Raw genomic sequence first — 25894 nt, 5'->3', positions numbered from 1 at the left:
AGAATTCTTTGCATGTTCTAGACACTAGATTGATGAGTTGTGTTTTATCTCATTCTGTTATCTTTTCACTAGGACTTATTACAGAAGAGCTATAAAATTGTAAAAAATTTCAATGTACGTGCTTTTGGTGTCAAAAATCAAGCACTGTGAAATTCAATGTAGTAAATTCCCCCTTGAAAAATGATTAGTTGCCAACAGTCTAAGCAGGATGAAGACTGGAATTAAAAGATAACCTTCGTGGGGGAGGAAAAGGGATATTCATTGGTGGTGAGCAATGTAGTTTGGTGGGTTAAACTGCCCTGTATGATGCTGGCATCCTGTCATGGAGTGTTGGCTCAAGTTACAGCTACTCCACTTGCAATTTAGTTTCCTGCTGATGTGCAGACAACGGCTCTAGTGGTTGGTATTCTTGGTTTTGGAATGGCCCAGAGAGTGGCTGTAAGTCAATCAGCAAATAGAAGATATGTTTCATTCCTCGTATCAGTCACTTTGATTTTCTAAATAAATCGATGCATCTTTTTCACAATATTCACAATATAGAAGGTAGAGAAATTTATTGATAGTTGAAACTATAAGTAACTTAGATGGGTGATATAAAAAATAAATTGACATTTAAAATATATTATTGGACCAGATATCTTTGCTGATAGGCACTCTGTCAGCAATTTCTTATACTGGGTTTTAATATACTTTTAAAATATTTTAAAAGCCAATATAAAAATGCATTCAAAGAGGTTTCATCATAAACATACAATAGTATATATTTGGTAGGTTCCATTTTTTGGTAGATAATCATCTATAAAGATCCTATCTTCACTATGCTTTATAAATACTACACTGTATAGTGCTTTGCACTGTATCTGTGAAAATGAGCCAAAGTTAAGAATATATGTATTTCATAGATGTGAGATTGCATGCATTCAGAATATGGAATTTCCCATATTAGACCAATATGAGAACATAGTTTGTTGAAGTACTTGCTAATTTGGCTCAAAAATAAAGTTTTTCCTAACGTACACCACTTATTTGTAAAAGATAATGTCCTTTACCTATAGTACTTCCTCAAAACTGAAAAGAACTTGCCCACACCCCTTGCCCTGTTATTACTATATAGTAGGAGCCAGAAAACGCTTTAGATTAAGGACCGATAGCAAATATTTCAGTCTTTGCAGGTCATGCAAGCCCTGTTGCGTCTACTCAACTCTGGAAAAGTACTGCTAAGGTGCAAATACAACAGTAAATGAGTGGGTATGGCTGCCTGTGATCCATGATTGCACTCTGGCTATCTTTGTTTTAACACACCATTAAACCTTCTCATACAAGATATTCAAACGATAAATATTAATTTAGGGCCCTGGGAGAGGCCATGTGACCTTGTACCAAAGACACTTATATTCTAAATCAGAGTACCTGGGTTTGGGGCTCAGCTCCAACTCCTAATTGCAGCTTTCTGCTAATACAGACCACAGGAGGCAGTGGTAACGGCTCAAATAGTTAGGCTGTTGACGCCAATGTGGGAGACCTGGATGGGAATGCCAGCTCTCAGGCTCAGCCCTGCCTCAGTGCCAGCCACTGTTGGATTCTGGGCAGGGAATCACTGGGTGGAAGGTGTCTCTCTCTCTCTATGCCTTTTAAATAAATTAATTAAATTAAAAAATAATTTAGGGCCTAAAAGAAATTTACAAATATTTCTCTTTTATAGTCCTTTATGAAAAGCATTGTTGTTTCCTAGAAAGTATTTTCTGTTTTCACACTTTCATTCTTTTCTTACCCTGAGATATTTATTAAGAAAGGGTAATCTGGAAACCAGTACATGGAGCATCTTTGGGAATAATGCAAATAGGAAATGATACTACTTTTAGCATTATAAGAACTCCAGGCTCCAAATAATAACTGTTAGGTAATACACAAGTGCTTGCACCATGCCTTCAACATACAGAATGCTAAAGGGCAATAAGTTCTCCCTGGCAGTGATTGCAGCAATTGAAAGTTATATTTTCATATCTGGTATAGGGATGATATCTTCCAATATTTTTCTTTGTAGCAAGTAAGGTGGTTGGTGAAGACTCAGCAAATGGATTATCAGGGGTGCTTTCTGTACAGGTAACTGGATCCAAAATGTGTAGAATCTAAAACAAAATGAAAGATAACGTTAGATGAATGCAATATCACCTACACAAGCCCTTAGTTTAACTGATGAGTAATTACTGTAGAGTTCCATCTCATTAATAAGTAATTCCAGGAAAATCATATCTGTTGATGAGAGAAAGCATCATACCCATTTTCTCTAGAAGCTCTGAATTTAATAATGATATATGGCTATTATATGGCCTAGGTAAAGTATTTTTTTAAAAATCATGACAATTTCTCTTATGGATAATGATGAGACAGAATGAAAAACAGAAGGAAAAAAGAGATGAAACAATTATACTGTGAGTTGATGCTGTGGCCCAGTGGTTAAAATACTGCCTATAAAGCCAGCATCCTATATGGGTACCAGTTCAAGTCCTGGCTGCCCAACTTCTGATGCAGCTCCATGCTAATATATCTGGGAAAACAGTGGAAGATGGCCCAAGTACATGGATCCCTGCATCCATCTGAAAGACATGGACAATACCCTTGCCTAGGCAATTCAGCCTGGTCCAGCCCGTGGCCAGTGTGGCCAACTGGGTATGAAACAGTGGTGGAAAACTCTAACTATCCCTTTCACTTTCTCTGTAACTCTTCCAAATAATTAAGTCCTAAGAAAAATCCCACAATTGTACTTAACGTAAATTTTTACTTTCAACCCCAAACAGTATCAATTTGCCTACCCCACCCCCACCTTTTAAGAGATTTACTGATTTTTTTTTTTTTTTTTTTTTTTTTTATTGGAAAGGCAGATCACATTTATGGAGAGGGAGAGACAGTGCGAAAGATCTTCTATCTGCTGGTTGATTCCCCAAATGGCCTCAAGGGCTGGAGCTGAGCTAATCTGAAGCCAGGAGAAAGGCACTTCTTCCAGGCCTCGCTTGGGTGTAGAGTTCTAAGGACTTGGGTCATCCTTCATTCCTTTCCCAGACTATAGAGCTGGAAGGGAAGAGAGCAACCGGGACATGACTAGCACCTGTATGGAATCCCAGCCCTTGCTAGGTGAGGGTTTAGTCAGTGAGCCACTGCACCAGGCCTTACCCCTCCTCCCTTTAAATCTTTCATTTTACTGCTTCTTTTATAGAAATGCTAATTCAGCCTCTGAATTTTTTTTTTTTTTTTGGTAAAAATCATTGGCTTTTTATTTTTCTAATTTATGCAAAACATCGTAGTCAATGCTTGTGCAATGTGAAGTACAAGGAGCAAGGATATTCTATAATGAGGGAAACTGGGGCCTCTCTGAAGGTTATACTGTATTTCTGAAATCTGGCAGGAGGAGAGTGGATGTTCCAGGGTCAGGGAAGAAACAAGACAGGGTGTGCTTGGCACCATAGCCTACTGGCTAATGTCCTTGCTTTACATGCACCATGATTCCCCTATGGGCACAAGTTCATGACCTGGCTGCTCCACTTCCCATTCAGCTCCCTGCTTGTGGCCTGGGAAAGCAGTCGAGGACGGCCCAAAGCCTTGGGACCCTGCAGACATGTTGGAGACCTGCACGAAGCTCCTGGCTTGTGGCTTCAGATCAGCTCAGCTCTAGTCTTTGTGGCCACAGAGATAGTGAACCAGTAAGCAGATGGAGAATATTTTTCCTTCTCTCTGTGAATGTGCCTTTCGAAGAAAGATAAATCTTAACAACAACAACAACAACAACAACAAAAATACAAAAACAAGACAGGGGTATTAGTGATGGGACTGTAGCAATAGTCTAGGCCAGGTGTTTAAATTTGGCAGAAGGGCTAAACTAAGAATCTAGTAAGATTTATAAAATCAGTCAGATCAGGGGGATAAAGGAAACAAAAATCAAGGCCACTACCTATTGAGAAATTACTATAAAATGGAAATAACTACAAAATGAAAATCACTACAGCACTAGATGCTTATGGAATCCTGGAAACATATTTATGAAACTAAAACTTATATACTGCCTTTTAAATGAAACATGATCAATGACTCAGTAGCTAAATTTAGAACCTCTTTCAAAATAATTACAAATTCTTCCCTTTAAGGACAGAGCAGTAAATTTAGAGAAGAATAGAGCTTGGGCTTGCGAGGAAACAATTCCTTCTAGATTACAATCTCATTAGTATAACCATTCATGCTTGGCTTGCATTTCCTAACTCTGAAGGCCAAATGCTTCCCATTACATCATGTCACCTTTGAGGATGGGACTAGTCTGAATTCCATAGATCAGGAAGGAGAAGGCATTTTACCTTTTCAGCCATTTTCTCAGCTGGAGTGCTGCAAAACTCAACAGAGGACAGAATCTTTTTTTGACTGCTCATGCCAACATTTCCCAGAAGATGAGTGTTTACTGCCTTTGCCAGACTGTGATTTGCCAGTGCTAGTTCTGTGGTGCTGTAGAGCTGTGCACCAGGGGAGTAGGTTTGTTCTTTTCCCCACTGAAGTGAGATTAAGAGTTCCTCAAGTAACCTGCAGAGAACACACAGGAACCCTTAACATTAATAAGATGGCAAAATGTAAAAATCAATTATTGTAAGTAAATGATTTGATGTTGACATCAAATCCTTTCCCCATCTTTCTCAGAGTTCAATTAATAAGGAATTCTTGTTAAATAAATCATATTACTTAAGCACCTCTCAATCTCTCACTCAACAGATAGCATTATTAAGTTTTTATATTTAATACAGGAAATGCTGATTTGATCTGTGCATCTGTAAGATATTCACATGCTTACTTTAATCCACATTAAATGATTTTTGAACGTTAAAACAATTTACAATTCCTGGGATTAATAACACTTGGTCATGATCTACTCAAATTATTTGAAGGATTTTTGCATTTGTGTTCATTGGAGGTATTGGTCTGTAGTTCTCTTTTATAATGTTTCTGGTTTTGGCATTCAAGATAATGCCAGCCTGCTAACATAACTGGGATATTTTTCTCAATTTTCTAGAATTTGTGTAAATTTTATTTCATTTCTTACTCAGCTGTTCATTAGTACACTCCAGTGAATCCAATGAGACTGGGCCTAGGATTTCAGACTGGAAAGTATAGTACGACAAATTCAATCACTTTAATATACCAGGGTTATTCAGGTCATCTCTTCTTGAGTCACCTTTGGAAGTCTTTCATCTAAATTACTGTGGTGTACATAGCAATAGTCTGTTGTATACAGTGCATCCCATTACTGGCCACTTAATGCACATCTCTTTACTCTGATTACCCTGATCAGAGGCTTCTTCTCCTCTCAAAGATCTTAAGTTTGCTTTCAATTTTTTTCTCCCTATTTATCACTTGCTCTCTTCTTCTTACTCTGTGTTTAATCTTTGTATGTGTATGGTATAAATAGGGGGTTTAAATTATTGATGAAATCCTTTTTCTGTAACAAGCACTTTGGCTATGAATTTCCCTCTTAATCCTATGCTAGTTGCCTCTTACCAAGTTTTGACATTTTGATATATCTTATTTTACCTGATTCTGACACGATTTGTAATATTTTATTTATATAAAAGCATAACAAATTTGTATAGGAGACTATACATTTGATAACTCTGAACTGTACTGACAACAAGTTCTAGCACAGTTGCAAATCTTCAAAAAGATATTCCATAGGAAAGACAAGCTTTTATTGTAAACCATAAAAACTATTGTAACTAAAATTGTTTTAGATCTAGAGCTTATTTCTATTAGAAATATAAATAATTCTTTTCTCAACAAAAACGTTGAGAAGCAGCACATACACTGGGAGAAAAAAACTGTCACAGTAACAAAACTTGTACGAGAGTTCAGAGGAAAAGTAGCACCATACTTGTGGGTGGCGGCCATTTCCTGCCGGAACTGTTCCCGTTCGCTTAGGAGATCTTGGATGGCACTCTGTGCCTCGCGATTCTGACGCTGTAAAACTGCTCTGGAATTGGTTAACTCATCTGCCATCACCCTGGAAAAGATTCAGTCTTACACAGAAATTCTTACGATTACACAATGTAAAGAAGTTAACATTTTACTTTGTGACAATCATTTTCAAAAAGCTGACAAAGATGACTAAACTAGTCAAATTGCTTCTCAGTTTAAAAATGCATGCAAAAAATGTTTTAAAATGTGGGCCTGGTGCAGTAGCCTAGTAGCTAAAGTCCTCTCTTTGCAAACCCTGTGATTTCATACGGGTGGCGGCTTGTGTCCAGTGGTCCTGCTTCCCATCCAGCTCCCTGCCTGTGGCCTGGGAAAGCAGTGGAGGATGGCCCAAAGCCTTGGGACCCTGCACCTGAGTGGAAGACCCAAAGGAAGCCCCTGGCTCCTGGCTTCGGATTGGCTTGGGGAGTGAAACAGTAGACGGAAGATCTTCCTTTATGTTTCTCTCTGTATATCTGACTTTGCAATAAAAAGAAAGAAATCTTTCAAAAATATATTTAAAAATGTTTATGAACTTAGGTCTCATGAAAGTAACAAATGCAATTAAAGATAAGAAAAAATATTATTTAACTTAAAAAATTCGTTTATTTTCACTTCAAAGGCAGATTTATAGAGAGAATGAGATGCAGAGAGGGAAACATCTTCCACACTGGCATGCTCTCCAAGTGACTGCATCACTGGAGCTACGTGGGGCCAAAGCCAGGAGCCAGCAGCCTCGTCTGGATTTACCATGTGGGTGTGGGTCCCAAGGACTTAGGTCATCTTCTGATACCTTCCCAGGCCATAAGCAGGGAGCTGTACTGGTGACGTTTGAAGGAGGAGGATTAGCCTGTCGACGCACAGCGATGGCTCCTGATGTTTCTATGCAATAACTTGTAACCACTCAAACTTGCAAATTGAGGAAGCTTTAAAAAAAAAAATTAAGAAATGCTTTCATATAGACAAACAAAAAAAATCAGTTATTTTCTTACAAATTATCTATTTACATTCATAACATGAATATGGAAAGATTTCCACTAAAGGAAATGCTGTCTGTCTTCCTGCTTTAGCATGCTTACTTGTCATATGGAAGTAATCAAGTATCACATTCTTCCAGAAAAAAATGTATGTACCTTTCTACATGAAACGATTGCACAGTGAGTTAAATCAACCATATCCTGGCTGCTCCACTTTCGATCCAGCTCCCTATTCATGTGCCCGGGAAAACAGCAGAAGTTAGTCATAGTACTTCTAACCCATGACCCACATGGCAGGCCTGGAAGCAACACCTGGCTCCTGGCTTGAACCACTGCAGACACCTGGGGCAGGAACCAGCAAGTGCAGTTTCTTTGTTTCCTCACCTATTTCTGCAACTCTGCCTTTCAGATGAATAAATCTCTTTTTTTTTTTAAAGGAAATGTCCAACCCAAATTTTTCTACACTTTGCTTTATGCACTTTATCTTAGACTTCTCATATATTTGTACATACAGAAGTACATCAGTGTCATTTCACAAAAAAACTTCACGTTTTCCAGTGATCAGATACGCTACATTTTACTCTACTAGGCCTCTGTTGATGGCACTGCAACAACACTTCAAAAGATGTTTATTTCTGAATATCTTAAAATTAAACTTTCATAAAGATTTATTTTGAAAATCTTAAAAAATTTTTTCTTATTCATTTGAAAGAGTTACAGAGAGAGAGGGAAAGAGAAAGAGATTTTCATCTGCTGGTTCCCACCTAAATGGCCACAACATCTGGGGCTAGGCCAGGCAGCCGTCAGGCTGGGCCGAGGCTGAAGCCAGGAGTCAGGAGCTGCTTGTTGGTCTTCCATTCTGAGGGCAAAGGCCCCAGGTCTTGGGCTATTCTCCACTGCTTTCTGGGAAAACGAGCTGGGAGCTGGATCCAAAGTGGAGTAGCTGGGACTCAAACCAGCAATCACATGGGAAGCCAGTATAGCACATGGTGGTTTAATTCATTAGACCACAATACTAATACAGAATAAGGAAGTGACTCCTTTAATAGAAAGTATTAGAGATACTAAAACATGAAGAAAGCTTTTCTTGAAAATCTTATTTATTTATTTATTTATTTTTAAAGATTTTATTATTATTGGAAAGCCGGATATACAGAGAGGAGGAGAGACAGAGAGGAAGATCTTTCATCCGATGTTTCACTCCCCAAGTGAGCCGCAACGGGCCAGTACACGCCGATCCGATGCCGGGAACCAGGAACCTCTTCCGGGTCTCCAACACGGGTGCAGGGTCCCAAAGCATTGGGCCGTCCTCGACTGCTTTCCCAGGCCACAAGCAGGGAGCTGGATGGGAAGTGGAGCTGCCGGGATTAGAACCAGCGCCCATATGGGATCCTGGGGCTTTCAAGGCGAGGACTTCAGCTGCTAGGCCACGCCGCCGGGCCCGAAAATTTTATTCTTTATTATCAGTGGTACTTAATGTACAGTACAGAAACCTTTGGTGCTTTGTGTGAAATCTCAAGGTGATTCAATGTTAAATCAGCAATTAATAAACAAAATTATGCAACATATTTTGCTAAACACCAGAAATACTGATGGGTAACACCCAGAGCTGGTACTTCAGTAATTCAAAGTCATTGTTGGGGTGGGCGAGAGCATTGTAAATTGACAAAAGAGTCTAAAGTGCTAGCAAGAGTTTTCTGCCACCAGTTTGCCCAGATGTCTGGACTGGGACCTGCTGTTCTTTATCTGTGTGGAAAAGCAGCCTCATTTGCTATGCCATAAAAATGTTATTTTTGGTAATTGTATAGAGAAGGAGAAAGGCTGAGACGCTCTATTATACAGGAAAGAACTACGAAACAGAGAACAGAGGGAGTAAGAATGATATTTTTCCAGATACAAGGGGAAAAAGTAATTTATCTTTTAGTGATTTTAGAATTTATCAGATTTCTGAACTTACAGTTTTATTTTGTCTGAATATGGATCTTTATATATTTTGGGTAAACTTCCAGGAAAGGGGGAACAAACCCACATCTTAAATCATATACGATTTAGTTTGATAATCTTAGCAAAGAAAATCTCATGCTACGGATCAAAAGTTTGACAGCAAAAACTAGGAAATGAAATACTCTTTACACTGCAACATACCTGCTTGCAAGGAATTTGCTTCGCCACACATCACACTGTATTGAGAGGCGTTCTAACTGTTCGGAGAGTTGAGCTGTGTTTCGGCTGAGGGCTTCATTTTCTAATATAAGCTGGTTTTTCTCACGGGCTAGACGTTCAAAGTGATACTGAAGATCATCTCCAACAGAAGCTACCAGCAACTTTTTTAACTCGCGATTTACCTAGCAAAGATATAGCCATGCAAATTCAAAGCAATGCCATTGACCTTAATGTAACAAAATTAATAAGAGAAACTGTGTTTCTGTTAATTTGGCCTGTCATTACTTAAAACATAGGTCAGAAGGTGGCATTAAATAGTCAAGTTTCACAACATATTGTATATATACAATTGTTATACATTTACATACACATATAAAAATATGTTAAAGTCCATATGAACTGAGCCTCTTAGAAGAATGCCAACTCATGTCATGAAAATAACAAAGTGTTTCTGTGAACACCAAAACCCAACAAATTAGCAAGTTAAAAATACGTATTGCTAGAAAGAATGTTTTATGTGTCTTTTAATAGAATATTTCTAAAGTAATCTCTAGTATTTTTTTTGAAAGAATTTGAGGCAAGGAAGTAATGAAAAGTATCTATAAATACTAAATATACTTAAATACCTTTGAATATTAAATATTATGCAAATAACTCTAAATAAACTACTCATATATATAATTATTTTTAAGATTTTTAAAATTTTTATTGCAAAGGCACACACACATTCAGAGAGCAGAAGTATCTTCCTTTCCCTGGTTCACTCTTCAAATGGCTGCAGCAGCTGGAGTTGGCCCAGTAGAAAACCAGGAATGGGGAGCTTCTTCTGAGTCTCCCACAAGGGTACAAGGGACTCCACTGCTTTCCCAGGCCAGAAGCAAGGAGCTGGATTGAAACACGAACAGCCAGGATTTGAACTGGTGCCTACACGGGATGATGACATCACAGACTAAGGCTTAGCTTGCTAAGCCACCATATCAGGCTTTTAAATATGTTCTTTCTATTGTTACTGGAAAAGTAGCAAAAAGCCAAAATGCCTCCAGACATGGGAGTAGGTAAAGCTTTTATGCTTGCATAAGATCCCAAAGGCAGAGGAAGCCATTAAAAACAGACAGAATGGATTTAATCCAAATAAAACGCTTCTGCACAGCAAAGGAAACAACAAAGTGAAGAGACACCAAACAATGGCAATAATAGCCCAGAGGCTGAAGTCCTTGCTTTGCACCTCCCAGGATCCTACTGTGGTTCGTGTCCCGGCTGCTCCACTGCCCATCCAGCTTCCTGTTTGTGGCTTGAGAAAGCAGTTGAAGTTGGCTCAAAGCCTTGGGACCCTGCACCTGCATGGGAGACATGGAAGAAGCTCCTGGTTCTTGGCTTCCAATCGCCTCAGCACTGGCCATTGTGGCTACTTGGGGAATAAAACAGCGGATGGAGGGTCCTTCTCTCAAATCTCCTCTCTCTGCAATTCTGACTTTCCAATAAAAATAATAAACAAATTTCTGGAAAAAAAAAAGCTAATAAAAAGCATATATGTTGAAAAAACTATGCAGGCCCAGCACGATAGCATAATGGTTAAGGTCCTTGCCTCTAACGTGCCAGGATCCCATATGGGCACTGGTTCTAATCCTAGCAACTCCACTTGCCATCCAGCTCCCTGCTTGTGGCCTGTAAAAGCAGTCAAGAACAGCCCAAAGCCTTGAGACCCTGCACCCATGTGGGAGACCCGGAAGAAGTTCCGGGCTCCTGGCTCTAGATTGGTGCAGTACAGGCCATTGCGGCCACTTGGGGAGTGAATCATCAGATGGAAGATCTTCCTCTGTCTCTCCTCCGCTCTGTACATCTGACTTTCCAATAAAACAAATAAATCTTAAAAAAAAAAAACCTATGCATGGATTACAAATTTTTTGTATTAAGGTTATCTTTTTCTGTTTTAAAGATTTATTTATTTTTATTGGAAAGTCAGATATACAGAGAGGAAGAGAGACAGAGAGGAAGATCTTCTTCCATCCAATGGTTCACTCCCCAAGTGGCCACAACGGCTGGAGCTGAGCCAATCCGAAGCCAGGAGCCAGGAGCCTTCCAGGTCTCCCAGGTGGATGCAGTGTCCCAAAGCTTTGGGCCATCTTCGATGGCTTTCCCAGGCCACAAAAGCAGGGAGATGGGATTAGAACTGATGCGCATATGGGATCCCGGCGCGTTCAAGGTGAGGACTTTAGCCAACAGTCTACCTCAAAGTTATCTTTTAAATTAATTTTTACAAAATTTTTGAAATGCTCCTATATACTCAAGTCAATAGCAAAAATCCAAACAAATCCACTACAAATTGATAATATATCTAAGTAGACATTTCTCAAAGGAAGATATGCAAATGGTACATGAGAAAGTGTTCAACATCACTAATGATCAGGGAAATGGAAATCAAAACAGTGAGATATCATCTCACTCCTACTGGACTATTACCAAAAAACAAAGAAGATAATCTGTGAGAATGTGGAGATGAGGAGAAAAGGGAACTTGTGCAAACTATAGGTAGAATATAAATGAGTATAGCCTTTGTGGAAAACTGGTTGAGGATAGTTCAAGGTTAAAAACAGAACTGCTCGGGCCCGGCGGCGTGGCCTAGCGGCTAAAGTCCTCGCCTTGAAAGCCCCGGGATCCCATATGGGCGCCGGTTCTAATCCCGGCAGCTCCACTTCCTATCCAGCTCCCTGCTTGTGGCCTGGGAAAGCAGTCGAGGACGGCCCAAAGCTTTGGGACACTGCACCCGCGTGGGAGACCCGGAAGAGGTTCCAGGTTCCCGGCATCGGATCGGCGCGCACTGGCCCGTTGCGGCTCACTTAGGGAGTGAATCATCGGACGGAAGATCTTCCTCTCTGTCTCTCCTCCTCTGTGTATATCTGGCTGTAATAAAATGAATAAATCTTTAAAAAAAAAAAAAAACAAAAAAACCCAAAAAAAACAGAACTGCTCTCAGACTCAACAAACACACTCCTGCTTTCACACCCAGAACGCATGAGATCAACTTGTTGAAACAAAGAAACTGTCAACAGCCTTAGTGCCTACCAACTGACCCACAGATAAAGGAAATCCGGTATATGCACACCATGGGATACTACGCAGCCGTAAGAAGGCTGAATTCTGTCATCTGCAACAACATGGATGGAGGTGAGGACCAGTATGCTAAGTGTAACATAAGCCAGGCACAAACACAGCTGCTGCATGATCTCACTCAAATGCACAAGCTTAAAAGTTCATCTCCAGAAGCTGACAGTAGTCTGATGGTTACAAGACTGAAGGAAGGAAGAAGAAATAGAGAAAGATTGATTCATGCCTATACTGAGTGATACAAGGGAGAAAGAAGTTCTGGGTTTCTATCACACTACAGAGGAACTATAGATGTAACAATACTCTGTGCAGCTTTTTAAAAGTTAGAAGAAAGGATCCTGAATGTTCTCATCATTAACAAATGATGTGTTTGAAGAGACAGACATGTTTATCCCAGATTTGATACTGTACAATGTATACCTGTTTCAAAGCATCAAATGGCAATCCATATACAGAATTTTATCAGTAAAAGGTTTTAAACATTATAAAATAATCATTAAATACATTAAAAATATATTTGTATAAGAACAATTCATCTTGGTGTCACAAAGATTAGCATCTCTCGAAAGCTGTATAGTCTAATAGAGAAACAAAGTTTTATCAGCATGGAAGACTGAAGCAACACAGCACCAAAAAATGTTTTTAACTTATACTGAAGACACAATAACATACCACTATTCTCTTTATTCCAAGTATCATGTAGTAAAAAGTACTTGGGATCTATTAATCATTGAAACAGGAATAATTAATTAGTCAGTTTCAAGGCCTGGTTTGGTCCATCTTTGGTCCGACAGTTTACAACTGCAACCTACTCTCACCATATTTATTGGTGGTTTGGTCCAAGGCATCTCACCCCTACACCTTCTATCAGTATCAGCTTTACAGTATAAATTTCCAGCATAATCTCCCCCGCCCCCCAATGTCTACAGAGATATTAAGAAATGTAAGAGGACACATCTTTGAGAAACACCAAAGCATGATGAGCGACATTCCTGCGAAGGAATGTAGTATTCTCACACGCAGGCTCAGATGATCCAGGGGAACGGGCAGCACTCACTAAGCTACGGACGCGCTCACCTCTGTCTGCACGCGGAGCTGGTTTGAGAGACCTTCTTTATCCTGCAGTAACCTCCTTTCAGAGTTCTTGAGCTTTTCCAGTACATTCTTTAATTCTGCAAGTTCGCTGCTAGGTTCTAAGACCGCCTCGGACTGCCTTGCGAGTTCTCCTTTGTGATGTCCCAGAGACTTGACTTTGGCAGTTTTGTTGGGGATGTCGTGAGTGATAGCAGCTTTGGGAACTAATATTCTTACAGCTTCGATTTCGACTGCTTTTTCAGTGAGAACCTTTCCTAGCTGAAGGACTCCTGGGCTCTCCGATGGAACTGCTTTCTTCCGTGGACTCTGAAGAACGTGCTGCCGGACGGACTGCACGCCAGAGGGGACCTCAACAGATTTAGGCGGCTCCTCAGTTTCCATTCCATCTCCTGCTCCTCGGATTGGGGTTGAAGTAAGGGTGCCTTTCAAGGAGAAAACAAAGCATGAGCTACTGACCAAAAAGAAATGCCAAGGAAATTCCAACACGAGTTTTACTGAATACTCAGACTGCACAACGTCAGACTTTCTGACATTGTAAACAACAGAAAAATTGACAGTAAAAAGCAATTTTCAAAATCATGCTTCCACAAAAAACAAGTTTTGCAGGTTCACTTTTCTCATGTACATGGCTTCTCTCTTGGTTGAAAATGCACAATGCCTGGAAGCATAATATTTGATCATGATTTCTAGCAAGACTGGGTGAATCCTCTGTCAATTTCTTTATCCAATCTATAACCAGAGACAAACCACTACGCTGTAGGAGTAGAGAAACAAAGAATGTAATAAGATCAAAAAGCCCGAACCACTATAGGAACTTGATAATGTTAAGTTAAAACTTCAAAAGGGAGAAGGTGCGTGGCACAATGGTAGGGATGCTGCTTGAGACGCCCACATCCACGTCAGAATGCCTGCGGTCAGCCCTCCACTCCTGCTGTGTGCCTGGAGGCAGCAGGTGACTGCGGAGGGGCTGGGTCCTGCCATCCCAGTGGAAGACCTGACTGACTGGGATTCTCAGTTTCTGGCCTCAGCCTGACTGGCCTGGCCCCAGGGTGTTATGGGTATTGGGGAAGTGATCCAGAAGATGGAAAATGTGTTTTCGACTCTTGTTCTTTGCTTTTCAAGTAAAATTTTACAAATGTGTGTGTTTGCGCACGTGCAAGTGTGTGTTTAAATCTATATTACTTAAAACAGACTGTTGTTGATCTCACGGCAAAGAATATGTTGCAGAGGGGTAAAGGGAATTCATGTTAACTGGGAAACTGCTTAGGGAAAGAGTCAGGCCTATTCTTAGGCCCAAGGATTTAAATCCTACTTATACGAGTGACATTATATTGTGCTGTCACATTAAACGCTTGGATCCTTTTATCATATCATAACACAAATTATTTTATTCATTTTGTCCAAATTCTCTTTCTACACACACACACACACACATAAAATTGATCAAAAGCCTGTAACAGAAATTCTAGATAAAAAACGAAGCATATTCTTAATCTCAAGCTCTATGAAACATAATGTCCATGGCATATTAAACATCCACGACATTTTACTGAAACCTTTAGTCAGAAAAATTTAGTTTGACAAGAATAATGCCTTACAAAAATCAACCATTTCTTAAGTGTTTCTGCTGAACGACACTGTCTTAAGAGAGAGACCGCGGGCCCAGTGCAAAAGCCTAACGGCTAAATCCTTGCCTTGTCTCTGCCAGGATCCCAAATGGGTGCTGGTTTGTGCCCAGCTGCTCCACTTGCCAACCAGCTCCCTGCTTGCGGCCTGGAAAAGCAATAGAGGATGGCCCAAAGCCTTGGCACCTGAAAGAACTTCCTGGCTTTGGATCCACTGTGGTCATTTGAGGAGTGAACCAGCAGACAGAACATCTTTCTCTGCCATTCATTCTCTCTGTAAATTTGACTTCCCAATAAAAATAAACAATTAATTTTTTTTAGAATAAAATGTTACATTAAAATAATTGGGGAGTCAGAATAAAAATAATTACTTTTATTGCAAAGTCAGATTAAAATAATTTATTTTTATTGGAAAGTCAGATTAAAAACAATTTATTTTTATTAAAAAATCAGATTTACAGAGAGAAGGAGATAAAGAGAGAGGAAGATGTTCCATCTGCTGGTTCACTCCCCAAGTGCTCACAATGGCTGGAAGCTGAGCCAATCTGAAGCCAGGAATTTGGAGCCTCTTCTGGGTTTTCCACCTGGCACAAGGTTTCAAGACCATGGGCTATCCTCGATTGCCCTCCCAGGCATAAGTACGGAGCTGGCTGGGAAGTGAAGCAGCAGGGACACAAACCGGCACTCATTTGGGATCCTGGTGGAGGCAAGGAAAGGATTTAACCACCAGGCTATAGTACCGGGCCCAAAATGATTAAATATAAAACAAACAAACAAAAAAACCCCAGAAATTGCACAGTGTGTAATTATTCTAAACTGAAGTAGGCTTGGGTGTCACCTGCTTTCTCCTGGATTGGGACGTACAAACGGAATTGTCCAGCTAAGGGACCACAGCTTGCTCAGGGTAATGTGCAGAAAATAACTACTAAAAAATTGTCTTCCAAGTTGTTTTACAATACAGGAATACCTATCAACATTTCCATCCAGATAGTGTTTGGCCCAGTGGTAAAGTTGCCATTTGGGATGCCCAGATCCCATGCCGGAGTGCCAGGGAGTCCTGGTACTTCTCTTCTGATACAGCCATCTACTCGGGTGCATGCTGAGAGGCGGCAGGATGGGCTCAGGACCCCAGGCCTGTCATTTACATGGAAACCAGGATTTCCCATGGTCTGGGCTCCTGGCTGTGGCTTGGCACCCTCCCCGGCTAGGGTAAACATCTGGGGAGTGAAGTAGAAGATGGAAGGGCTCTGCTTGCCTTTCAAAAAAAGCTTTTAAAAATACAAAAATGAAATTCCATACTTTTCTTAGAAAAATTTAGTTTCACTAGTTTCACTAGGTTTATGTTTTTCTTTTTTTAAAGATTTTATTTATTTTTATTGCAAAGTCAGACATACAGAGAGGAAGATCTTCTGTCCAATGATTCACTCCCCAAGTGGCTGCCACGGCCGGTGCTGTGCTGATCCGGAGCCAGGAGCCAGGAACCTCCTCCAGGTCTCCCACATGGGTGCAGGGTCCCAAAGCTTTGGGCTGTCCTTCATTGCTTTCCCAGGCCACAAGCAGGGAGTTGGATGGCAAGTGGAGTTGCTGGGATTAGAACCGGTGCCCCTATGGGATCCTGGCGTGTTCAAGGCGAGGACTTTAGCTGCTAGGCCATTGCACTGGGCCCAGAATTATGTTTTTCAATGAAATAATTTCTCTTCCTCTTCCAAACTTTGCTATCTATTGATCATCTCCATATATAATCTCACATCCTCCAGTGCGTACTACTACATTTAAAAATACTAAAGTGCACTGATAAGAAAATCTGCACCTACATTCTCATCACTTTAAAACCAAATCGCCAATATTTGTAGATATTTATAATCATAAATTCTGTATGTTTAATATATTTTCTGCTTTTTAACAATCTTCATATTTTTCATTTTATAATGTATCAGTCATTACTACCATATTACTAACAACTGCATTGTTCGTTACTTACCTTTTTCAGTACTTTACTATAATAAAGAATGTTTCAATGAATGCTTTCATGTCCATGGCTTTTTCAACTTGTAAATTATTTGTTTTTAATCAATACCTAAGGATAGAACTAATGGGTCTGGGGAGGATCTGTATTATCATACAGCTTCACAATCACTCCACCAAATTGCATCATTTATATCCTTGCCTAATGACTTTCTCTGCATATCCAATACCTTTAGTAAAAAGTAAATTAAGAACACATCATGTTGGCCAAGCAGCTAAAGTTCTCGCCTTGAATGTACTGGGATCCCATATGGGCACTGGTTCTAATCCCGGCATCCCTGCTTCCCATCCAGCTCCCTGCTTGTGGCCTGGCAAAGCAGTTGAGGATGGCCCAAAGCCTTGGCACCCTGCACCCGCGTGGGAGACCCGGAAGAGGTTCCTGGTTCCCAGCTTCAGATCAGCTCAGCGCCGGCCGTTGCGGTCACTTGGGAAGTGAATCATCGGATGGAAGATCTTCCTCTCTGTCTCTCCTTCTCTCTGTGTATCTGCCATTCCAATAAAAAATGAAGAAATCTTAAAAAAAAATGCTTGCAATGAAATTTGGCACACTAAATATTCAAATGTCAGATTCTATTACTTTCACTATCATTACTCTTTAAAAACTCTAACAAACTGGATATTGACAGCAGAAATGAAGTTTAATGTTGCAAAACATGATCTTGACTTTTCTTTCATGCCCATCTTAAATTTGTCACAAGATTACGTGACTTTTTTTTTGATCTTAAAGATTTATTTATTTGTACTAGAAAGACAGATTTACAGAGAGACAAAGATGTTCCATCTGCTGGCTCACTTCCCAAGTGGCCGCAATGTCCAGAGCTGAGCCAATCCGAAGCCAGGAGCCAGGAGCATCTTTCAGGTCTCTCATGTGGGTGCAGGGTCCCAAGGCTTTGGGCCGTCCTCTACTGTTTTCTGAGGCCACAAGCAGGGAGCTGGATGGGAAGTGGAGCAGCAGGGAGACAAACTGGCTCTCACACAGGATCTAGCATGTAGAAGCCAAGGACTTCAGCCATTAGGCTACCGTGCTGGGCCCTGTGACTTTTTCATTTAACATCCCCCTTTCCCAAATTTTCCCATTTATGTAGCAATGTACTGGCAATCCTGACTTACAGTAGATCAGAGGTAGAAAGTTATTTGAAGTATAATATATAATATTTTGCAAATATTATAGGTTCTAATTTGCAAAGCTTATAGGAACATAAAACTGTCATTCCTAAAGGAAGTATAAACTAAAACAAATCCTCTTAGGCTTTGGCATTTATTCTGTTTTCAAAATGATAAGGAAAGGAATACTTCTGAAAATGAGACAAAGGTTTGGTGAGTTAACTGGAATATGAGTAAACTTGCATCCATGTGGGAGAATTAAGATTGAGCCATTTTAAACATAAAGAAAATTAAAATCTGATTACATCTGGCTTTAATAAGAATTTATTTTGCCAACATACATTTGGCCATTTACTAAATAGCCATGATTAACTACAGATTAATAAAAGAAAGAAAGGAAGAAAGAAAGAAAGACAACAAAAATGCACCAAGCCATTCAGACCTACTTGGAGCAGAGAAAGAAGTGGATGTAGTATTCCCACCCAGATAAAACATGGTTTCTATATAAGCTAAAACATTTTTTGAGAATTTTAAGTGATGGGTATTCAAGAATGAGTCACAAAAATTTTTGGTGTCAAGTTTAAAAAATAAAGACACAGTAATGGTTATAGATACATTAATGGCTAAAATAAAGGTACATTAATGGGTATAGATACATTAATGGGCATACAGAAATGTGTTTAAAAAAAAAAAAGAGTTGTAAAAACTCTAGTCAAACCCAGCCAAGCTTCAACCCAACATTAATTATATGCAAATATCTAGCATGGTGTAGCTGTTCTACTTGCTCAAGGACTGATGGCTAGCAGAGCTGTTTTGTATATCCCTGGGCAGGGGCCTCGCTTGAAGAACTGAGATTCTGGCAAGGGTACCTGAGCAGGCAGGCAATGAAAGCCAGCCCTGCACACTGTCTCACCTTGTGACACACACAAACCTTTATTACACAGGCACTAGGCAAAACCCAGGGCACATTCACATGTTAGTCCTTCTCTAAAGCGGGAGGACAATGATCTACCGGATGAGCCCCAAAGGCCGCAAGGCTTCAGCAAAGCAAGAAAACCAATCCTCATTCTCTACTCCTTCAAGGGAACCAACCATACACTGACATCACTTGTACCTGGATTCACAGGCTACGAAGTCAAAACCTGTCTAGGATTTACAGCTCAATCTTACTGTCTGCTCCCAAGGACTGGGAAAAGATGGAGGTAGGCAAGCAGTTTCTCTGAAGTTCAAGATTGTAAATAGTTTAGGCTAGGAGATAATACAGAGGGTATTTCATAGGTGGTTACAAATTAAGAGAAAAAATGCTTTTTTACTGATGCAATGAAAGAAAAACAACAGCTACAACTAAATAATTTTTTTGTTACATATGAGGCTATTTTCAAAATTTTGTAAAACTATACAAGCTTATTTCCGTGTCAAAAATTTGATACTATGTATAAAATTCATATTATAAGAAAAACGATACATGGATTTCAACATTATTTTTGAGACAAAATAAAGTCATACTTACACATGTTTTTATTTGAAAGAGAGAGATATAAGGAGAGGGCGGGAGCTCAAACTTCCACGCATTGAATTGCTCACTAGAGGGCTGAACAGTCAACGCAGAAGTTCCATTCATGTCCCGGGAAAGTGGTGGGAACACAAGGACTTCAGTCACATATTCTGGCTCCCAGGCACATTAGCAGACAGATGGATTGGAATCAGAGGTGGGGTTGAATTCTAGGCGCTAGAATATGGGATGTAGTTGTCCCAAATGTCGGCTTAATTTGCTATGCCACAATGTCTGTCCCTAAATCATACTTGTAAAATCCATTTTCCATGAACAGAATGCTATTTAAGGCGGTGGACAGTGGGGAGGGTATCAATAGCTCATGTGGGAGTCCAAGTTCATATTTACCACTAAATTAATCGCAAATATTTACAGGAGTCCTGAGGGCTAGTTTGCAAAACTGTTCTAGGATATTAAAGCAACATATATTTTTGCTTTACTCACAAAACTATAAATCTACGAAGATAAGCACTCTTAAGTCACCGGATAGGGTAGTAAGAAGAACAATAACCCTAACCTTAATCCTAACCAGAACATTAACACTAACCCTAACCCAAGCCTTAACCCTAACTCAAATAACTTCAGTTCCTACTGTCATGCACCGCGTGGTCTTGAACAGATCACTTAACCTCACTTGCCTTTTCAAGCTCTTAGGATAATACAAATGCCACAGTATTTGAAAACAATTTGTCTCTCTTGCACACTAGAATATTGGGAGATCCTCAGGGTGAAGCGTTGCCTCTTTACTAGTTATTGACAAATCAGCAATGACACTCAAAAGAGAAGTACAGGAGCTGGCAGGATGGCTCACAGGCTAATCCTCTCCCTGTGGCGTTGGCCTCCAGTTTGGGTACTGCTTTGTGTCCCAGATGCTCCATTTCTGAACCAGTTCTCTGCTTGTGGCCTGGGAAATCAACAGGGGATGGACCAAGACACTGGGCCCCGGACCCAGAGGGGCATCAGGAGGACTCTAATTAGTGGAGTGAACCAGTGGATGGAAGACTTCCTTTATCTTTCCTTCTCTCTGTAAATCTGCCTTTCAAATAAAAATGGTATGTCTTAAAAGCAGGTAAGTAAATGCTGATTGAAGTTCACAATTTGTTAACATGGTATTTCGGTAATTTTAATATCTATTATTAAATTTATTTAAAAAATGCTTATTTGTTTTCCTCTTTACGAAATCACTAATTCCTCACATGGTTATCATTTTTCAGAACACAAAAAAATGCAGCTTAAGCCCAGTGTCGGTATTCACCTTGCATCCACTAAGATCCCACTTGGGCGCCGGTTCTAATCCTGGGAACCCCGCTTCCCATCCAGCTCCCTGCTTGTGGCCTGGGAAAGCAGTAGAGGATGGCCCAAACCCTTGGGACTCTGCACCCACGTGGGAGACCCAAAAAAAGCTCCTGGCTCCTGGATACAGATTGGCTCAGCTCTGGCCTTTGTAGCTACTTGGGGAGTAAATCAGCGAATATAACATTTTTCTCTCTGTATCTCTGCCTTTCCAATAAAAATAAATCTTAAAAAGAGAAACACAGCTATGAAACACCTAAGTTAGAAATTTTCACTTGATAATTTTAAATCAATATTCTAAACATCACTGATATCACCTAACAAAGTTCAGATGATTATTGTTATGCTAAGAAAAAAATACATTACAGTCAATAATTTATGGGTTTTATTAATGTTTCTGCAGAGCAGGTGCTATGGTAAATATCTGTTCGAATAAATGTGAGCTATGCTGTGCATTGCCATGGAATTTCACAAGGCAAATTAGCATATTAGAGGCTCTAAGCTGTAAGAAATTCTGTGTGGTTATCTTTTTTTTTTTTAATCCAGCATTCTTAAATCTATTTGCTCATGGAATCTTCCTTCAATTAATACGTATTGTTCAAAAGAATGAGTGTTAAAAATATGAATTACTAGTCCCGGCACGGTAGCTTAGCAGCTAAAGTCCTCACCTTGCAAATGCCAGGATCCCATATGGGCGCCGGTTTTAATCCTGGGAACCCCGCTTCCCATCCAGCTCCCTGCTTGTGCCCTGGGAAAGCAGTCGAGGATGGCCCAAAGCCTTGGGACCCTGCACCCACGTGGGAGACCCGGAGGAAGTTCCTGGCTCCTGGTTTTGGATCAGCTCAGCTCTAGCCATTGTGGTCACTTGGGGAATGAGCAGCCTCCTCTCTGTCTATCCTCCTCTCCGTCTCTCCTCCTCTCCGTATATCTGACTTTCCAATAAAAACAAATAAACCTGTAAAAACTGAATTATAAATATTTAAAGTCCTGAACCTCCATTTTTTTCAAACCTAATTTTTAGTTTTTTTTTTTTTTTTTTACTTGAAGGATAAAGTAACAGAGAGAGAATGGCAGAGAGAGAGAAATTGGGCGTGTTTTCATCCACTGGTTTGATTCCCAAATGCATGCAGTAGTTGGAGCTGGGCTGCGCAAACACTTGTACTGCACTCCTGAGACACGGGAATTACAAACAACAGACAAGTGTTGATGAGTACACCTTTTCTCAGGCCACGTGATAAACGTGGCTTTGGTTCACTAACACTGATTAACATTATGGCAAGGTGGAAGAGGACACATGGATTATCTTACTGGATAGTTCAGATCAAATGAAATCATATATATTAAAATGCTCTTTAACTATGACAAACAAGTAACAGCAAACAACAGAAGTCATTTAACTTCCAAGGTCTTGTGCTAACTTTAAATGATTAATCATAATTGAATTTAGCTTCTGCTTTTGCTCAGCAACATGCCAGGTGTTTTCACTTAGTTATCAGTATTTGCTCTCATTTCCTAATAATATCTGTTAATGTATTACTCTCATTATAGTCTGATTTATTTGAACAGTATAAAAGCATTTTGTGACTTAAGAAATGTTACTGTGGACAGCTAAGCTACATTCAGTTACGTGTCTATTGGCGTGATCTTTCTGGGTTCTTAAATGTGTTTCAATCTCTCTTTAGAGTTTCCTTAGAGAAGTATCACAGTAATCACACTGGCTGCTAGAAAGACATCGCCTATCTCTCATGGTGGCTCCAGGAGGTGAAACTCACTCCCCCCTAACAACAAGCTGTATTATGGTAAGCAAATGTTACAGACTGAGAGCTGTGTTACCCCAATATTCATAAGTTCAAGCCCTAATCCTCACTACCTCCAAATGAAAACTTTCTTTAAACAGGAATACTGCACATGTAATTATTTAGGATGAAAGAATGCCAAGTGGGGTACTTACTGTTGGTGACTGCTACCCTTGAAAACGGGGAGCACTCCGAACCAGCGAAGGTGCATAGGGGAGCACCACAAGAGGAACATGGAGACAGCTGGCAGAGTGCACGGCCATAAGACAAGGAGTTCCAGGTTGGTGCAAAACACCAGGGACTGGCCAAGAGGCAGAGCCTGTACCTTTCCCTAACACCTTCCGAAGGAGCACGGCCCTGAGACTGTACCTGCCAAAGCGTGAGACATGACAGTCCCTTGTGTGGTCCTGGAGCCTGTCACAGCTGCCCTAACAAACTGAAGGGACAAAAGGAGGTCTTAGATGGCTGCTGGTTAGCTTCCTACCTACTCAAATCTGTGAAAATGCCCATTTTTGTTTATTTAATTCTTAATTTTAGAGTGCATGGAACATAACTGTAAAATCTTATTTTTACATTGCTTCGAAGCAACTCGTTTAATGACTACTAGTTGATTCTGCTAACGTTCAATTGTCTATCTGAAAGATAGATTTAAGCACTGTACTATAGATACACATGAAGAGATCAAAACCCACAAATGGTTCCCAGGAGGTTCAGATACCTGCCCAAACATTCCTTCATGTCTCCTTCTACTCCAAGTTCCAAAACACTTACCAAAAACAGGACGCTTACCTTTGGTTTCTAAACTTTGAAGAACAGACATGTTTCCCTTTTAACAAAAGAACGCACTCCACAGCTTGTATTTAAAAACCTAGAAACGCACACAGAGAAAAGCATGAACGCAGTGTCACTATCAATCTATGCAACGACTTCTTCAATTTCACGTATTTTAAAAACAAAGACCTAAGATCAGCAGGAGTACAAAGGCTGTGGGTAATATCTGAATAGAAAATGGACAATTTCACACATACACAGTAAATTATCAAGTAATCACAGGCTGAATCCACACATTTAAAAAAGGAGGTGCAGAAAAGGAGGGGTAGCTTATATTCCCTTCTCAGGAGTAGCGTTATGTCTCTCTGGTTTGCTTTTAAATATTATTTCACTATTGTCGTCAGTATCCTCTACGTGGTGAGAAGTGAGTCCTGAATTTCAGTTCAGAAACCCGCTGAAAGACACGGCAGGGCTTTTTTGTTTTTTAATAAGTGACAGGCCCACAGTAATTCTAAAGTAATTACTTTCTCAAGAAAAACACTGAAACAATTTGCATTCCATAAAGGTAAATTATGTTTAGATGATAAACAACAGAAACAGGAATCAAGACAACTTTATTTTTTAAAATCTGTATGTATGAACTACATGAAATTTGTTAACCTTAAATTTAAAAAAAAAAAGAGCTAAAGTAACCAGAAAATGATTTTGGGGGCGGGTAATGAAAATAAAAGGCGTAGCTTTTAAGGGTAAAAAGTGAGATACACATTGTAGAAAAGCTTTCAGAAGTGTATGCATGGTTCGCAGTGTAGACTCTAATACTTTGGAAGAACAAAGCTACAGGATGAAGGTGCTGAACTGGCCTGGCTCCTGAGTAAGGCACATTATGCAATGACCAGTTTCCTGTGCAGTCACCCTCTCCTCCTCCCACTTTGCAGGTATTGCTGTAGCAATAGGTCTCCACGGAGCAATCCTTAGAGCCTCGCAGGGAGGTGCAGGTGCAACCAAGTGCCTGTGGGCGAGCCCCAAGCACAGGGCTGGGAGGCCATGGAACCCAGTATGGAGCCGCCACAGTGGAGCGTGGGAACCCCGCATCCTTACTAGGCGGTCCTGGGATCAGCTGAGGGTGGGAGGCCATGGAACCCGGGATGGAGCCGCCACAGTGGAGCGTGGGAACCCCGCATCCTTACTAGGCGGTCCTGGGATCAGCTGAGGGTGGGAGGCCGTGGAACCCGGGATGGAGCCGCCGCGGGGGGCGTGGGAACCCCGCATCCTCAGCTCAGCGGCCCTGGGATTCGAACCCGTGGCCCCGTGCCGGTCAGGAGCTGCTGTGCCGGCACGGTTCTCCCTGAAGCCCAGCCCCGACGCGGACCCCCGTCCCGTCCCACCCACCTGCCGTCAGGTTTACCTCCGAGACTTGTTTTCTACCCGGTCGGTGCTACTTTCCACCCCGACGCCGACCCACCCAGGCCTTCCGGACACATCACTTCCGATGGCTCACGGTTTCCTTTCCGGAACACACAGGCTGTCCAGTGCGTTTACAACCCTCCGCAGACCACACCGCGAGACGCCTCAGCCACGGAACACTGAGCGGGTACTTACTTCAAAATGAACGGCGGCGATCTCGGGAGCCTGGCAGCGTCCCTACACCCCCGGCCCCGGGTTAGCTCACACTTCCGGGTCCCCGTCCCGCAGGCGGAAGTGAGGATGCTGGCAGAGGGCTGACGGCATCCCGTTGCCCCGGGCGACGGCGTCACGTTGAGGACCTGTCACGGAGACGGGCGTCACAGCGAGTCCTCCCAAGCACTAGGCACCGGGGGACGGGCCCGGCGTGCGGCGGTGGGCGGGACTCCGTTGCCAGAGTAACCGGATGTTGATGGTGGCGTCTTCCTGGCGCGACGCTGTTTCCCGGAGCTGAGATCTCGCAGCTATGGTGAGTGCTGAGAGAGGCCCTGGAGCTGCTCGACTGGCCTGGAACCTCCTCGGGGCGCTTCCTTCCTCTTCCCCCGTTCCTATGGGTCATCGCTGGGGCATTGCCTTCCCTTCCCCGTTCCTGTGGGCCGTCCGTGCAGCACCCTGAATTCCACTTCAATATAAACATGAATTTTTTTTATAGTCATGCTCAGAAAGTTTAGGGTTAACACGGGCAGTGCCAAGACAGAGCAGCATCCTTGTCTCAAATCCCTCCCCCACCGCCCTTTTTTTTAAAGCCACTCAGTTGAACCAGCTGTCTTAAGTAAATGCCTGACCTTCTAGGTCTGTGGTTAGAAGCACTTGATCCTGGGATTCATGTGCTTGCCCCTGACTCCTAGATGTTTTGCATGAATAAAAATGGAGCTCAGTAGTTCCACTTGTAGTCAGCACGTACGTGATTTTTCTTCAACCACGTGTTTGAGAACGCCAGAGTTC

General features: G+C 41.2%; 2 protein-coding genes across 3 annotated transcripts in view; one reads left to right on the top strand and one right to left on the bottom strand.

The window, feature by feature from the left end:
- Window positions 1-1365: 1365 nt before the first annotated feature.
- On the bottom strand, window positions 1366-25220 carry BLZF1 (basic leucine zipper nuclear factor 1). 2 transcript variants are annotated; one of them, XM_058660607.1, is made up of 7 exons: window positions 25088-25220; window positions 23507-23585; window positions 13305-13744; window positions 9105-9304; window positions 5903-6031; window positions 4344-4563; window positions 1366-2129 (listed from the first exon to the last, which is right to left on the bottom strand). In XM_058660607.1, the coding sequence occupies exons 2-7, from the start codon at window positions 23535-23537 to the stop codon at window positions 1944-1946; spliced, it is 1206 nt and encodes a 401-aa protein (XP_058516590.1). In that variant the 5' UTR covers window positions 23538-23585; window positions 25088-25220; the 3' UTR covers window positions 1366-1943. The 2 variants fall into 2 exon arrangements, with proteins under 2 accessions (XP_058516590.1, XP_058516589.1); XM_058660606.1 differs by lacking the exon at window positions 25088-25220 and adding an exon at window positions 24894-24951.
- Window positions 25221-25282: 62 nt separating this feature from the next.
- NME7 (NME/NM23 family member 7) overlaps window positions 25283-25894 on the top strand; it is a 210938-nt gene continuing 210326 nt past the window's right edge. The window contains exon 1 of the mRNA XM_004589161.4: window positions 25283-25418. Within this exon, the coding sequence (XP_004589218.3) occupies window positions 25416-25418 (3 nt within the window). The 5' untranslated portion in view covers window positions 25283-25415. The remainder of the gene's footprint in view (window positions 25419-25894) is intronic.

The sequence above is a fragment of the Ochotona princeps genome, chromosome 2 (genome assembly GCF_030435755.1).
Source record: "Ochotona princeps isolate mOchPri1 chromosome 2, mOchPri1.hap1, whole genome shotgun sequence".
Classification (NCBI taxonomy): Eukaryota; Metazoa; Chordata; class Mammalia; order Lagomorpha; family Ochotonidae; genus Ochotona; species Ochotona princeps.
This window is presented reverse-complemented; position numbering and strand designations above follow the sequence as displayed.

What these genes read in the sequence shown, in the direction of transcription:
- BLZF1 (XM_058660607.1), bottom strand. Translation starts at nt 23,537, where the DNA reads ATGTCTGTTCTTCAAAGTTTAGAAACCAAAG. An exon ending in TCAAAGTTTAGAAACCAAAG is followed by an intron (nt 13,745 to 23,506) that starts GTAAGCGTCCTG and finishes TCTCCTTGAAAG; the next exon opens with GCACCCTTACTTCAACCCCA. An exon ending in AGCAAATTCCTTGCAAGCAG is followed by an intron (nt 6,032 to 9,104) that starts GTATGTTGCAGT and finishes AATCTTTTCCAG; the next exon opens with GGTGATGGCAGATGAGTTAA.